At 41.4% G+C, this 16,533-nt stretch overlaps 1 protein-coding gene across 8 annotated transcripts in view; it reads left to right on the plus strand.

The window, feature by feature from the left end:
- Positions 1 to 16,533, plus strand: part of HYDIN (HYDIN axonemal central pair apparatus protein) — a 346,241-nt gene that overhangs the window by 17,904 nt on the left and 311,804 nt on the right. For all 8 annotated transcript variants that reach the window (XR_015795149.1, XM_088135435.1, XM_088135430.1 and 5 more), the window contains exon 7: positions 11,521 to 11,645. Coding sequence is in view for 7 of the 8 variants with exons in the window: in XM_088135435.1 (XP_087991561.1) it covers positions 11,521 to 11,645 (125 nt within the window). In the remaining variant the exon portion in view is untranslated. The remainder of the gene's footprint in view (positions 1 to 11,520; positions 11,646 to 16,533) is intronic.

The following is a 16,533-nucleotide window of genomic DNA, read 5'->3' on the forward strand; positions in this document are numbered from 1 at the left end:
CCTATAACTGTGTATTTAACTGTTTCCTAAGTGAACAACTTTGCATTTATTTCTGTTAAATTTTATTCTGTTACTTTCAGCCCATTTCTCTAAAATGTCCTGATCATTTAGAATTTTATTTTTGCTTTCCACAAAATTGACTATCCCAATTCATCCTCAATGTTTATTATTTCTTTTCCATTTATTTTTTTATTACCACGGTTTACACATCTCTAAGTGATTCACTAATTAAATCATAACAATACAAACCAATAACAACAAAATAATTCCCTTTAAACATAGTAACCTTTAAAATAGCTGATCAGCTAGAAAACAAAGTATGGATGGGCCTAATGAAAAGCCACGTTTTAACCACCTTCCGAAAGGTGGCTAAAATAGGAACTAGCCAGATATGCCAGAGGGTCACGGCAAGCAATAGAGAACCATTTACCCACAAGCTGGGCAAACCTGAAGCATTCCTTCCCAGATAAAACAACAACCCAGCATCTCAAGTTAATGTGAAAGAATGAGTCCTGTAGGTCTCTTTTGAAAGAGGATGTCCCTCTTTTGCTTCCTTGCTGAGGTAGCCAAAAGAAATAATCTGTAAGTGGGAGGAAGAATAAATTCAGCTGAATATCAGTAGCTAATGTTTAATGTGCAGGTAAGATACGAATGAATGGTATCTAACAGTGAAGTGTTTAAAACTGAAAAAAGATTGGATATTTTAAAAGATGGTAGAACATACATACAAATCATCAGTGAAAAGAAAATAAATATTTCCCTAGACTTGAATGTTATTGTAAATCTCTGGTCAGATCTCATGCATTGAGTACATGCAAAGTGTCAACCCTTCGAGGTAGGTCAGGTCAAGAAACAGGCACTGCAGAGATTCTGGAAATGCTTTTTATTGTAGTAAAGTAGAATAACAGAATTTTGAAAGTCTATCCAAGTTTCTCTTTGTCCCATCTTATACTAAACAAAATCCAGGCAGGTTTATTTTGAATTTATTTCTCAGGCTTCCCTTTATCTCAGGATTATATGATCTTTTCTGAAAGTCCCCCCGTAATGGAACACTTCTTGCTTCATCCCTTAACAACAATGGTAGCTTTAGATACCATTGACCATGGTATCCTTCTGGATTGGCTCAGAGCTTTGAGAGTGGGTGGCACAGTGTTGTGCTGGTTCACCTCCTTTCTCCGGGGCCAATTCCAGTTGGTGGTAGTTGGGGAGGAGAGATTCCACCCTCAGCCTCAACTATGTGGGGTGCAACAGAGTTCAGTACTTTCCCCTCTCCTATTTAACATCTACATGAGGCTGCTGGGTGAGCTCATCTGTTGCCAAGGGATGAGGTAATCAGTACACTGATGATACCCAATTGTACATCTCTGCCCCTGGTGAATTAAGCGATGCTGTGAATGTCTTATCCTGATGCCCGGAGGCTGTGAGGGTCTGGATGGGGAACAAGAGGCTTCAACTGAACCCTGGCAAGACTAAGCGGCTTTGGATTTTGGGGCCTTCCAGTTCTAGGACTATGCCATCTTTGGTGCTGGATGAGGTGGCACTGCTCCAGATAGACCTGGTGCACAATCTGGGGGTCCTCCTAGACTCATGACTCCTGCTTGAAGAGCAGGGGGCAGTCATGGCTAGGAGGGCCTTTGCACAGCTTCAGGTTGTGTGCCAGTTGCGCCCCTTCCTGGGGGACGTTGCTCATTATCACTCATGTCCTAGTCACCTCCCATTTGGACTTCTATAATGAGTTCTACATGGGACTGCCCTTGAAGAGTATCTGGAAGCTTCAGCTGGTGCAATATGCAGTGGTGTGGGCAGTTATGTGTGCCCCTAGAAGGGTATACATTACACCCCTGCTCTGTGAGCTGCATTCATTGCCAGTTTGCTTCTGGGTCCAGTTCAAGGTACTGGTTTTGACCTGAAAAGTCCTTCATGGCATGGGGCTGGGTTATTTGAGGGACCGCCTCTCCCCGATTACATCTGCCCGTCCCATCAGGTCTGGCAGAGAAGGCATGCTGTGGGTTCCACCTGTCAGGGAATTACACAGTCCCCCATTGGGGGGAGATGGGCAGGGATAAATTTAATAAATAAATAAAATTTTAATTACATTTGGTGGGTCCCAGGAGGTGAGCCTTCTAGGCTGTGGCACCTGCCTTGTGGGATCTTCTCCTCCTGGAAGCGAGGTTAGCCCCATCTCTCTCAACATTCCACTAATCCCTCAAGGCCTGGCTGTGTGATCAGGCCTGGGGGTCCCAGGGAACTGGGGAGATTTTGCAATAGCTCCCTTATTGTGGTTAATATCATTCTCTCCTGTTTTGTGTGTTTTTTTATAGTTTTAATGATTGTTTTATATGTATTTATTGGTTTTTTTTAACTGAATGTTGTACGCCGTCCAGAGCCACTCTCTTGTGAGATGGGCAGCTATACAAATATGATCAATCAATCAATAAACAACTCTCATAATTTTCCCATGTTTCTCCACATTTCTTTATGCAAGGATACCTAAGAATATTCCCAAGTTAGAAGTTCTGAAAGGAAGAGTGGGGAAAAAAATCTAAAGGCAAGAATAGACACTTGTTTTGACTGAAAGAGTGTACACAAAGTTCTGTGGCTGCCATAGTCATTGTTTTCTTATTCTGAATGTGTAGAGCTGCACATAAATACTGTGTATTCAAATAAGCAAAAAAAAAAGTCACTTTCTGCCATGTTGAGGTCGTATCAGCTTTTGCTCACTTAAGGATTCATTGAAACATACACTTTGATGAGGAATACCTAAACTTTTGTATACAACTACAGATCGCTCACTCACATTCAGAATGGTCATCAGTGGTTCCTCTTCAAATTAGAGTATCTAGTTGGATAACACAAATCTGGACACTCTGCTGTTCATTATTTTTATTTAAGACAAGGATGTTTAAAGGTTTTTAAAAATTAAATTAAATTAAATTTTAATTAAATTAAAAATTAAATTAAAGATGTTTAAGGTTAAAGGAATGTTTATCAGAAGGGGAAATGACACACAACTGGATAGGATAATTAATACTGTTGATTGATTGATTGATTGATTGATTGATTGATATATGCCATCAAGACATTTTTGACCCCTAGTGACCACATAGATAGATTTTTCCATGACCTGTTCCATGGTTTATCCCTAACCTGTTCTTTCAGGACTCCCAAGGGTACACTCATCACCACTATAATTGAGTCCATCCCGCTTGCTGCTCGTTGTCCTCTTTTACTCTTTCCTTCCACCTTTCCCAGCATTAGAGCCTTCTCCAGAATGCTAGGTCTTTGCATAAGATGTCTGAAGTAGGATAATTTGAGCCTGGACATTTGTGCCTCAAGCGAGAACTCTGGGTTGATTTGTTCAATGATCCATTGGCTTTCCATGGTATTCTCAGGAGACTTCTCCAACACCAACATTCAAAAGCATCAGTACTCTTCCTATCCTGCTTCTTCAAAGTCCACCTTTTACGTCCATTGTGTAAGGTTTACCCCGTTCGTCTCAGAGAAACTCTCGTGACACGTGTGTTCAGCAAAGAAGTTTACATAAGCGTAACGTAAGTAAGTACAGACGAAGCCAGGGTTGGCTTGGCATAGCTTACATGGCATTTTATAGCTTCCCCGTTCCCGCGCTTTACCCGTTGCTTAGTTACAGATTGCCCGCAGTAATCCCCCCTCGCCCAAATGGCAGATTCAGTCGGTGCTTTTGTCTTTCTGATTGCCGTCTATGGGTTGTTGTTGATTGCTTCGCTTCTGAGCCTCTGCGCGTTCCTTTGTCTCCAGTGCTCGAGGGGAGCCGCGCTGATACAAAGTATCCGCTTGCGGTTTTGAGTTAAGCGCCGCCACCTGTCAGCAATCAGCTCGTGGTTTCACTTCCCCTTTTTCTCTGCTCACGCCTGGGCGGTGAAATTGACTAGGCGAAGCTGAGCGGTGCCTTCACCATGCCGTGCCAGCTGAATCTGACACATTGAGTGTCACAGGGAACACCATGGCTTCATGATTCTGACATTGTAGGTATAGACACATCGTGGCATCTGAATATCTTTTCCAAGGCCTTCAAGGCTACTCCACTGACTGCTGGTCTGCGACATATTTCTTGACTGCTTGTTCCTTTAGGGTAATCCTAAAAGGCAGAAGAATTCCACCACTTCAATATCTTCATTGTCAGTTCTAAGGCTGGTTGTTGTTCCTGCTGTCATTAGTTTGGTTTTCTTTATTTAATTTTAGTCCCATTTTTTTCACTGTGCTCTTTGACTTTTAGTACTAGGGCTTGCAGATCCGTTGCATTTTGGGCTATCAGGGTAGTGTCATCACCATAGTGCAGGTTATTGATGTTTTTTCCTCCAGTTTTAAAACCATGCTCATCTTCTTCCAATCCAGCTTCCCTTAATATATATTCAGCATATAGGTTAAATAAGAGCATGCAGCCTTGTCGCACTTCTTTGCCAACCTGGATCCAGTCTGTTTCGCCTTGTTCTGTCCATACTGTGGCTTTCTGACTTGTATATACGTTTCTCATCAGGACAAAAGGTGTTCTGGGATCCCCATTTTCCTGAGCACTTTCCACAGCTTGATGTGAATGACACAATCAAAGGCTTTTCTATAATCGATGAAGCGCACATTGACTTCTTTTTGGTATCCTTTGGCTTTCTCGATTATCTGGCGCACATCAGCAATAATGTCTCATGTTCCGCAGCCTTTTCTAAAGCCAGCTTGAACATCTAACATCTCTTTTTCCATGAAAGGCTCCAATCTGCGTTGGATGATCCTAAGCATTATTTTGCTAGCATGTGAAATTAAAGATATTGTATGATAGTTTGCACACTTTGCTAAGTCTCCTTTTTCTTTTCTTTTTTTTTGGTATTGGAATGTAGATCGACCTCTTCCAATCTGTTGGCCACTGCGTTGTTCTCCAGATTTGCTGGCATAGCTTGGTTAGAACCTTGACTGATTCTTCTGCTGTTGCCTGCCATATTTCAGTGGTTATTGCATCAGTTCCTATAGCCTTCCAACTTGGCAATGACCAGAGTGCTGATTTAACTTCATCTTCTATTACTAGAGATTCTTGTAAGTAGGGAGATTGATATCTTGGATGTTGACATCTCTACTGTACAGTGTTTTCAGTATATAGGTAGTTCTCGTTTAATGACCACAGTTGGCAACTCAGTCGCTAAGTGATGCAGTCACTAAGTGGAAAATCATGTGATTGCCACTGACAATTTTACTTCAGCTTTTCTTTTTCCCCACTTTCCTGCCCTTTGGCATGTTTACCCAGGGCTGGGATAGTTAGCAAAAAGGGAATTAATGTTTATATTTACATTCATTGGAGAGGAAGGGATTACAAGAGAGTAAATGGGCACACAATGGGGAATACATATCAAAGGGAATGTGCTAGTGCCAGATATTTGCCCAGCACACTTGTGACTCTGTGCCCCAGCCGCTTAGAAGGCAAACAAAAGCCGAAGGTGTAAAAGTGATTAAAGTCTTGTCAGTTACAGGCACCAGCTGCCAACTGGCTAATTAAGGCTGATGTCAGGTTCAGCCCAAGAATCACATGAGAGAGTCCGGAAATTAGCTCACCTTCTTTATTAGTTTACACCTAATAGACAGAATCTCACCAGGCTAACTCTAATTCCCCAACGAGAGCAACTATAACCTTCAAGCCCTTAGGGAGGGGCCAGTCTCTTCCTCCTTACTTTCACACAGTCCAGCTGGGGGCTGCAGAGATGCTTGGAATGTCACTTCCCCTCCCTGTAACCTTGAAGCTCACTTCCAGAATCCTCTCCGCTCATGCCTTCCATCACAGTCACAAAACTGAGCTTGTTGACTTGTGATTAGCACCTTAGGAGAAGTGCTGAGCTGTGGAGAAAAGCAGCGCAGGAAGAGATTATGTTTAAGGAGTCTCTCCACTCTGCGAGGAGGTAAAGGAAGAAAAAAAAATGGACCAGGCACAGGACAATGCATACTGACTGTAATGGCAAACACGTGACTGAGAGAAAGATGCTGCAAAGGTCGTAAATGCACACCTTGATTGCAAAGTTATTTTTTCAGCACCATTGTAACTTTGTATGGTCACTGCACGAGGCAGTCAGTAAGCAAGATCTACCTGTGCTCCTTCCATCTTCCTTTGAATCAGTTACTATCTGCCCATTGATGTTGTTTAGCATATTAATTCAAGGTTGGAACCTCTTTCTGAGTTCAGAGATCTTTTGAAAGACTTTCCTTGATTTTCCATGTCTCTTCCCATTTTCAATGTCTTGACAGATGTTGTTGTAATACTGCTTCTTGTCTCTTCTAACAGTTCTCTGAAACCTTTGTTAAGTTCCTTTCTGAGATTTCTCTCTTTGTTGGCTTTGGCTTCTGTTCTCTTCTTTACAATTTCCATGGTTTGTTCTGACATCTGGTTTGCATTCTTTTCTTTCTTCATTTTTGTCAGTTTCTTTTCACATTCATCCTTAATGACTTCTTTAAGTTCATTCCATAATTCCTTTCATTCTCTATCAATAAGACTCAGGACTTTGAAGCGATTCCTGATGTTCACCTTGAAAATGGTGGGTATATATCCAAGATCATATCATGGAAACTGCCTTTCTTCTTCTTCTTCTTCAATTTAACTTAGAGCTTGTACATGAGCAGCTCATGATCTGTTCCACAGTTAGCACCTGACCATGTCTTTGATGCTGTAATTGAGCTCCTCCACCTCCTTTTAGCAATAATATAATTTGATTTCTAAGTATATAGAAATCAATAATATAATTTGATTTCTATATACTTCATCTGGTGATCTCCATGTATAAAGGTGTCATTTTGGTTGTTTGAAAACAATGTTAGCTATGAAGAGATCATCAGAGTGGCAGAAATTGATAAATTGATATGCTGATAATACCCAATTATACAGTCATGTGAAAAAGAAAGTACACCCTCTTTGAGTTCTATGGTTTTACATATCAGGACATAATAAAAATCATCTGGTCCTTAGCAGTTCTCAAAAGTAGGTAAATACAATCTCAGATGAACAACAACACATAATATATTATACCATATTGTCATTTATTTTACAAAAAGAAAGCCAAAACGGAGAAGCCATGTGTGAAAAAGTAAGTACACCTTATGATTCAGTAGCTTGCAGAACCACCTTTAGCAGCAATAACTTGAAGTAATTGTTTTCTGTATGACTTTATCAGTCTCTCACATCATTGTGGAGGAATTTTGGCCCACTCTTCTTTACAACATTGCTTCAGTTCATTGAGGTTTGTGGGCATTTGTTTATGCACAGCTCTCTTGAGGTCCCACCACAGCATTTCAGTCGGGTTGAGGTCTGGACTTTGACTGGGCCATTGCAACACCTTGATTCTTTTCTTTTTCAGCCATTCTGTTGTAGATTTGCTGGTGTGTTTGGGATCATTGTCCTTTTGCATGACCCAATGTCAGCCAAGCTTTAGCTGTCGGACAGATGGCCTCACATTTGACTCTGGAATACTTTGGTATACAGAGGAGTTCATGGTCGACTCAATGACTGCAAGGTGCCCAGGTCCTGGGCTCCAAAAGAAGCCTAAATCATCACCCCTTCACTACCATGCTTGACAGCTGGTATGAGATGTTTGTGCTGATATGCTGTGTTTGGTTTTTGCCAAACGTGGCACTATGCGTGATGGCCAAACATCTCCACTTTGGTCTCATCTGTCCAAAAGACAGTGTTCCAGAAGTCTTGTGATTTGTTCAGATGCAACTTTGCAAACCTAAGCCGTGCTGCCATGTTCCTTTTAGAGAGAAGAGGATTTCTCCTGGCAACCCTTCCAAACAAACCATACTTGTTCAGTCTTTTTCTAATTGTACTGTCATGAACTTTAACATTTAACATGCTAACTGAGGCCTATAGAATCTGAGATGTAACTCTTGGATTTTTTACAATTTCTCTGAGCATTGCACAGTCTGACCTTGGGGTGAATTTGCTGGGACATCCACTCCTGGGAAGATTGCCAACTGTCTTGAATGTTTTCCACTTGTGAATAATCTTCCTCACTGTAATGAGGGACTTTAAATTGTTTGGAAAAGGCCTTATATCCCTTCCCAGATTGATGGGCAGGAACAATTGCTTCTCTAAGATCATTGCTGATGTCTTTACTCTTTGGCATTGTGTTAACACACACCTCAATGCTCAAGACCAGCAAACTCCTAAAACTTGGGCTTTTATAGAGGTACTCACACTTGCTGATGATCAATTGATCAAGGGCATTTGATTAGCAGCACCTGGCTGCTACTTAGCCTCTTTATACCTATGGAAACAGTAAGGGTGTACTTACTTTTTCACACACAGCTTCTCCATTTTGGCTTTGTTTTTGTAAAATAAATTATGACATAGTGTAATATGTCATGTGTTGTTATTCATCTGAGGTTGTATTTACCTACTTTTGAGAACTGCTAAGGACCAGATGATTTTTATTATGTTCTGATATGTAAAACCATAGAACTCAAAGAGGGTGTACTTTCTTTTTCACATGATTGAATATCTCCATCCTGGGTGACCTAAGTGATGCTGTGGCTACCCTTTCGCGGTGCCTGGAGACTGTAGGGGCCTGGTTAGGGGACAACAGGCTTCAACTGAACCCTGGTAAGACGGAGTGGCTGTGGGTATGGGGAGCCCCAAGATCTAGGAGTTTATCATCTTTGGGTTTTGACAGGGTCACACTACCCCAGACAGACCTGGTACGTAATCTGGGGGTCCTCCTGGACTCATGACTCCTGTTCAAAGAGCAGGTGGCAGTCATGGCTAGAAGGGCCTTTGCACAACTTTGTGTTGTCTGGCAGTTACACCCCTTCCTCAATTGGGAGGTCCTCCTCACGGTCACTCATGCCCTGGTTACCTCCTGGTTGAATTACTGCACTCTACATGGGGCTACCCTTGAAGAATATCTGGAAGCTACAGCTGGTGCAGAATGCGGTGGCGCGGACAGTTCTGAATGCCCCTGGGGGACACATATAACACTGCTGTTACACAAGCTACATTGATTGCCGGTTTGCTTCCAGGTCCAATTCAAGGTGTTGGTCATCACTTTTAAAGCCCTTCATGGCACAGGACTAGGTTATCTGAGGAGCCGTATCACCCCTGTTATATCAGCCTACCCCACTCGGTCCGGCAGAAGGGACATGTTGCAGACCCCACCAGTCAAGGAATTTCGAGTGGTGGGATCTAGGAAGAGGGCCTTTTCTGCGGTGGCCCCCACTCTGTGGAACAACCTATCTCCTGAGATGCGATGTGCCCCCACTCTCATGGCCTTCAAGAAAAGCGTGAAATCCTGGCTATGCCAGAAGGCCTGGGGGCTGGATGGGGGCTCGCATCAGTGGAAGTGGCTTGTGGGGTAATTGATTTTGCCTCCCATCATCTTGAATGTTTTTAGTATTTATGTATAGGGTTTGTTTTACAGTTTGACTTTTTAATGGATTAATTAATTTTAATTATCTATGTGATATTCTTTAATTGTTCATAGGTTTTTGATTTTAATTGTGAGCTGCCCAGAGTCACCCATTGGGGGAGATGGGCGGCATGAATGAATGAATGAATGAATGAATGAATGAATGAATGAATGAATGAATGTCAGTCTCCTGCTTCATTTTGGCATTTGTATGGCATTTCCTAAGCCATACAATCCAACTACATTTTCCTCTTTCATGTTTCCAATTTTGGCATTCCAGTCTCCAATCACAAGTAACACCTGTTGCTTGCATGTTCTGTCAATTTCAAATTGAAGTTAATCATAGAAGTCAACAACCTCCTCTTCTTCTGCATCAGTGGTTGGAGCACAAACTTGAATGATTGTCATATTAAAGTGCTGCCCATAAAGTCTAATCAATAATATTCAGTCATTGATTGCATTGTAGCCAAGTACTGTTCTTGCTGTACTCTTCCTAACTATAAAAGCAACGCTGTTTCTTCTTTGTTTTTCATGTCCTGAGTAATAAACAGTGTGATCTTCTGACTGAAAGTGTCCAATCCCAGTCTATCTAAATTCGCTGGTGCTTAACATGTTAATTTGTAGTTGTTTCATGTCATCATTTACTGTGTTGAGCTTTTCTGTGTTCATGCTTCTTACATTCCACGTTCCTACCATAATTCTATCTTTACAGCTTCATATTTTCTTTTCCTGCATGGCAACATCAGCAACTAGATGTCCTGGAGGCTTTAATCTAACCATATCATAAACACCATTAGTACTCTGAAAGATCCTCAGCTCTTCCTCAATAGCATGTTGAGTGCTATCTGACCTGAGGAGCCCATCATCCAGCACTATATCGTCAATTGTTTAATATTTTCTAACCATGGAGTTTTTTTGATAAAAATACAGGAACAGTTTACCATTGCCTTCTCCCACACAATATGAATGGATTCCTTTGCCATTGTCACTAAAGTGATCCTTTGCCTCTGGCGTCTTCCTATATCACTGCTGCCCAATATAGGTGCCTACTTGCTTTAGCTGGGCAGCTGGGATGACCTTCACGCCTTGGGTGACCCTGCTGGCAGTATATACTCTTGGCATACATTCCCAACCTTTTTCGCTCATCTCTCCCAGGAACATTCACCCACAGCAGGACTTGGGGGGATTAATTATTAATAAATATTAATTAATTAATAATTAATAAATATGGGATTAATATTGTAGAAGATAGTAATAAAAAATAAAATAATCTTGTTAGGATTAGAGTTAGAAAAAAAGTCTGGAAGTAATATAAAAAATTTAACAGATAATTGCAAAAGTCTTTACTTAGGAAACAAAAATCAAATGTGCGAGTATAGGATGGGAGGATACCTGACTTGGTAGTACTAATATTTGCAAAAAAAGATCTTGGAATAGTAGCTGATATGGCTGCAAAAAAAGCAAAAGCAATTTTAGGCTTCATCAACAAAAATATAATGTCCAAATTACAAGATATAATCATCCTATTTTATTGTAGATACAGAGAAGTATATTTTCATCTTCAAACATTATTTATATAATTTAAACTCCTCATAACAATTGGGTTTTCTCTAGCATCTGAGTCCTGATAATGTGTACCCTTTCCTCCCTCACCTGTCTTGGGCCTTCTGTGTGGATATGTGTATGAGTAACAGAAATTGCTGTATGTGTTTGCACGTATAAAATGAGGCAAGAGGGAGAAATTGTAGATAAATGAAATCTTATCTATTTATTTCTATGGGAGGAGTGTTGTTTCAGTTATCTAAATGTCAGTAGTCTATAGGAAAAAAGCTGCTGCTGCATCATGGGGTGCGCCTGTGTGGGGACTGCTGTGTAAATTTATGTGTAGGTAAAACAGGGAAGGATGCAATGTATGAGATGGGGAGACAGGTGTGATTTGTGCATAGATCTGCATGAAACAGTTGTTTCAGTGCAAGAGGAGGAAGAACTTCTTGTAAAAGTTCTTGTAGAACTGGTATACTGTCTGTTCCACTTCCTGTCACCATTTGATTGGTCTAGAATCTAATCAGGTAAACCTGGCCATAATAAGGTATGCTCCTTCTTTGCATTACAGACCATTTTCTGTCAAACCCTCCATTGGGACCCTCGGAGTAAATGAAACCACTCAATTCACTATTGACTTTTATCCAGAAAAAAGTGGAAACCACTGTGAAGACCTTGCTGTCCATTATGATACAGGTGAGAACAGGGAAATCTTTTTTTTCATTCATGGAATCATGTGATTTCAGAGATCCTAGCAGTGCATCCTACAACTATTCCTTGGTTTTTGGTTGGTTTTTTTTTTTTGCATAATACTACAATGAACTGAGACTACCTTGCTTTGTTGGATTAGATTTTCCTTGCAGTTGATACATATTTTAGGTAAGCCACTCCCAAAGACAGAGAAATGATGTATGAATAAATTATTACTCATTTATTTTATGGATTTAAAGATGCTGTTTGGAATAACAAACTCTCTCTAAAAGTTTTATGGATATGCTGATTCCTTGCAATTCGCACATTTTCTCCTATCACATAAAGTTCTTGGAACAGGAAACGTATCCTGTTTGAGAGAGAGTGCTATGTCAAGAGATAAATTTGATTTGGTCCTCTTGGCCTTGTTCCTACAGCTCGGTCTGGCTTGCTTATTGTAGGATCTATGATTTGGCTAATGCTCAGTGGGGATCAATTTTGTGAAGTTATCTATGATCTCTGTACTGTTGTAGAGCTTTGGCAGGGAGAAAGCAGGGAGCTTGGCTTCAGATAAAGCTACTTCTGACTGTGGTCCTGGTTGCTGAGCCAGTTGGATCTGAGCAGATTATTTCTCGATTTGATTTATAAGGCCATCATGAGAACTCATACCCAAAAGATTTTCATGCCTGATCAGGTCATCCCCAGCGTTGTCTCTGAAGCAACCGCTCCAGTACAAGGAGAGTGACTGATAGATGGGCCAGATCCTTAACTCTCTATTTACACGATCAGTACTTCTTGTGGTTAGTAGACTGTGAAGTGCTAAACAGTTGGGGCCACTGGTCACACTTCAGGAAGTCACACCCCTTCTTACTAGTTCATGCACTGATCCACAATTCCCATCCCATCACTATTGATTTCTGGGGAAAGGTTTAGTGAGTGTAACTGCTTATATCTCTTTTGATGGGCAGCATTTCAGTTAAAGGCCTCAGAGTTTCAGCATCAGAAGGTTAGGGAGCACAGGAAGTCAACATTCTGGCAGAGGTCCAAGTAATCACATCAAGAATTGGCCTCAAAACATAAAACACCTGAGATCTGGCTGCCGCAGACGTTTTGGAAGGAGTGGATAGTGCTGCTGGCAAGGCTGTTGTGATTAGAGTAAAAGGAAAAAGACAAAGAACTGGATAGTGGAATCTGTCTAGACTTAAAGCAAACTGAGGGTTGAAGGAGTTTCGTACTCATATTATCTAATTCTGGATGGCAGCAGCAGTGGTAAAATGTAAGCAACAGCAATAATGTAGGTTGATGGGTTCTCCTGACACGGCTGTGGGGAACTGAGAAAACATGGTAGCCGTCATTGCTGGACGGGTGGTCAGTGATGAGGAGGTGTCCAGGTTGGAAGCCCATAAATTATATGTTGAGCTTTGGGGGATTGGAATTAACAAAGGACCGTGAGAGATGTTCTTCTCTGGAGTCAGGTTGACAAGGAAATATTTTGAGACTTGTGTGAGAGGCAGTGTTGTAGACACTGGACTTCCGTTCAATGCCTCTGCCTAGGGCTAAGTGACTTAACTTCTGAGACTGAGTTACTGTCAGAGGGTGCAGGCAAGGGTTTCTGTGAACTTGTTGGATCTGTCAACACAAGATCAGGGTCCAGTACAGTACTATCGCCACTTCATGCTTCTGGATCTAGTTCCTTACCATCCTCCTCATCTGAAGTCATTTCTCCTAGCATAATGGCCTTCATTGTTTTTAATAAATAATGGGCTTCAATGTTTTTAATAAAACAAGTTAATTAGGCTTTAATAAATAATAATAAAAACACTTTTGGCCATAAAAAAAACCTTCCAACATTGGTGCCAGTTCATAGAAGATGCCAAACAAGCCACTGAAGTCTGAACTAAGCATAAGAAACTGGAATCTTGCATTCATTGTTAGGTCAGGTGGGCACCATTCTTTTCTTGCTTTAATGATCACATTGCCTATATTCATAGCTCACTGAATAACCAGCCTGATGCTTTATCTTTAAGCCAGAATATTTTGCACCTTATGACCCTTCCCACTTCCATCCTATGCCCAGAAAAAATTGCAGCACCCTTCCACCAACTCTACCCTGTGAGATACTACAGGCTGCAAGGAAGGTTCCTTTCTTAATTAGTCAAATCTGTATTCAGCAGGTGCAAATCCCCTACAGATAACAGAAATGGATGATCTTCGTTCTGCTTTTCTTGGGAATAGGGAAAGCTTCACCACAATGGCCAGCTATACATCTCTCCTTTCCTGAAGGAGGAAATCATGCAGCTTTGCCATGATAGCCAGGCAGCTGGAAGTTTTGGAGTTCTGAAAACCTCCTTCCTTCTATTCATTCATAGCCTAGCAGTAGAGCAGATGTTAAGGTCTATGTTTTCCTGACATATGTGTTGCCACATTGAACTGCTAAAGCAGCCAGATTGTACTGTCCCCTCCCCTCCCCACAAGGAACTTAAGTCTCCTTGGACTTAATTATTGTCCTAAGTATCAAAAGCCTAACTGCAATTTTAGTGGAGGTTTATCCTTTTTATAAAATGGTTCATTTCATCCCATCAGAGCCTTTTCCTTCAAGTGTTCCAGAAGCCTGCCCATTAATTCCTCAGTGACCACCACTCTGAAGGACACCACTGTCTCTGTCTCCACTCTTTTCTTGTTACCTCCACCGTTGTCCAGGGATGAGATTCCATCTTACATTCCAGGTTGGCTCCAGGAACATATGTTCTTTCTTTCTATTCTCTCTTGACATACCATCCCCCATTGTCCAGTCTTCTTCAACTCTATTCCATTCAAAGACAATTTCTTGCCAATCCCACAATTAGTCACTCATTACCTCCTTACCTATGAGGCCAGTTCTATTTTAAATAAATTAATCAGCCAGAAAGGCCAAGGATATCTAGAATTATTTTGAACCATCTTTGTTCCTTTTTGTTTTGTGTTGTTTTCTTTTGTTGTTTAAATGTTTTTAACTATTTGTATATCACCCAGAGTTGCTGGGAGTCAGGTGGCATAAACATTTAATTGATGATGATGATGATGATGATGATGATGTTGATGATGATGATGATGAAGAAGAAGAAGAAGAAGAAGAAGGAGAAGGAGAAGGAGAAGGAGAAGGAGAAGGAGAAGGAGAAGGAGAAGGAGAAGGAGAAGGAGAAGGAGAAGGAGAAGAAGAAGAAAAGGCTTGTAGCTGATTGTTTATATAACAGTCTCCTGAACCTATATCAGTCTGTGAGGCAACCATTACAGTGACCTCTGCAGCCAGGCAGAGTATGTGCAGCTGGACTGGCAGAATTTGAAAGATGATCAAAGACGCAGGGAGTGAGGAATGCCACTTGCCTTGAAAGAAGTGGTTTTATACCCTCTCTCAGACAACTGCTACTCGGTTTCCATCTTTCTCTTTTGGGGGAAGTTTGTTGAGAAAATGAGAGGAAATCAGTTTCAGAGGATCCTAGAAGAAGTGGATTATACAGCCTTTTTTAAATTGAGAATTGAGGCCTGGACATGGGATGGAAATAGCATCATTGGCTCTGATAGATGATCTTCATTGGGATGTGGACGAGGGGTTCTTTTGGTCCTGTTAGGTCTTTCAGTGGCATTCAGTACCATTGAACATGCTATTTTTTCAACTGCCTGCAAGAGTTGGTGGTTTGAGGCACTGTTCTGTGGCGGATCCACTCGTATCTGAGTGGATAATTTCAGGGAGTAGTGAGTGATTGAGCCTGTTTTTGCTCCATTGTGGAATACTGCAGGACTTGTTATTTAACATCTCTATGAAACCACTGGGGAGGTCATTCATACACTGATTTGGGGTGAGGTCTCATCAGTATAATCGCAGGTCAGGATGGATATGATGCAGAAATCTTGAACTGATAACTGGAGGCTGTGAGGGCCTGAATGGTGTGAAACAAGTTCAGACTAATGTGAGCCAGATGGAGATCCTGTGAAGTGAAATCTATTTTGTGGCTGCTACAAGCTTCTAAGCTCAGTTCATGCACAGTTCTGCCTGTCCTGTGTGGACATAGGAGGGCCTTCTGAAGTTCCTACCCCCAGGAGAGATGGGAAGGGCATGGATTGCAGGTAGGGCTCTGTTGTGGCACCTAGTTTATGGAATGCACTTCCTTCCAAGGTGCACTTGGTCTTTTTACTTCTTTTGTTCTAAAAGTTACTGAAAACCATACTTTTAAAGCAAGCTTTTGAGCTCTAGCAATTAATATTGGGTGATCTTTAATGATATTTGTATGATTTAGCTGATTATAAATTGCTTTGATGGAGATTGAATGAATGAGTCTTAACTGGCCTGTTAACTCCTTCACTATTTATATACTATTTAATAACTATTTTAATATTTTTTAAAAATGTAACAGCCTATATCAAATCCATTGATTCATCCATCCCATGTATGATTTGTATATCAAAACCACACCTTTTATAAAAATATGCAAAAATAGTACATTAAGTCACCTCCCACATGGATTACTGTAATGCACTCTACATAGGGCTGCCCTTGAAGAGCATCCAGAAGCTTCAGCTGGTGCAAAATGTGGTGGTGCAGGCAGTTATGCATACAGTTAGATCAATGCACATTATACCCCTGCTCCGCAAGCTGCATTGGTTACCAGCTTGCTTCTGGGTTCAATTCAAGGTGCTGGTAATGGCCCATAAAGCCCTTCATGGCATGAGGCTGGGTTATTTGAGGGACTTCCTTTCCCCAATCACATCTACCTGTCCTGTCAGGTCTGGCAGAAAGGGCATTTTGTGGGTCCTGCCCACTAAGGAATGTCATCTGACAGTGCCCAGAGGAGAGCCTTTTCTGCCTCAGCACCCACCCTCTGGAACATCATCCTCTTGAGGTCAGACTAGACCCAAC

This window comes from Python bivittatus, unplaced genomic scaffold, assembly GCF_059951505.1.
Source record: "Python bivittatus isolate LINGU-HERP-01145 unplaced genomic scaffold, Pbiv_v1 ctg000170_np1212, whole genome shotgun sequence".
In the NCBI taxonomy this organism is placed as follows: domain Eukaryota; kingdom Metazoa; phylum Chordata; class Lepidosauria; order Squamata; family Pythonidae; genus Python; species Python bivittatus.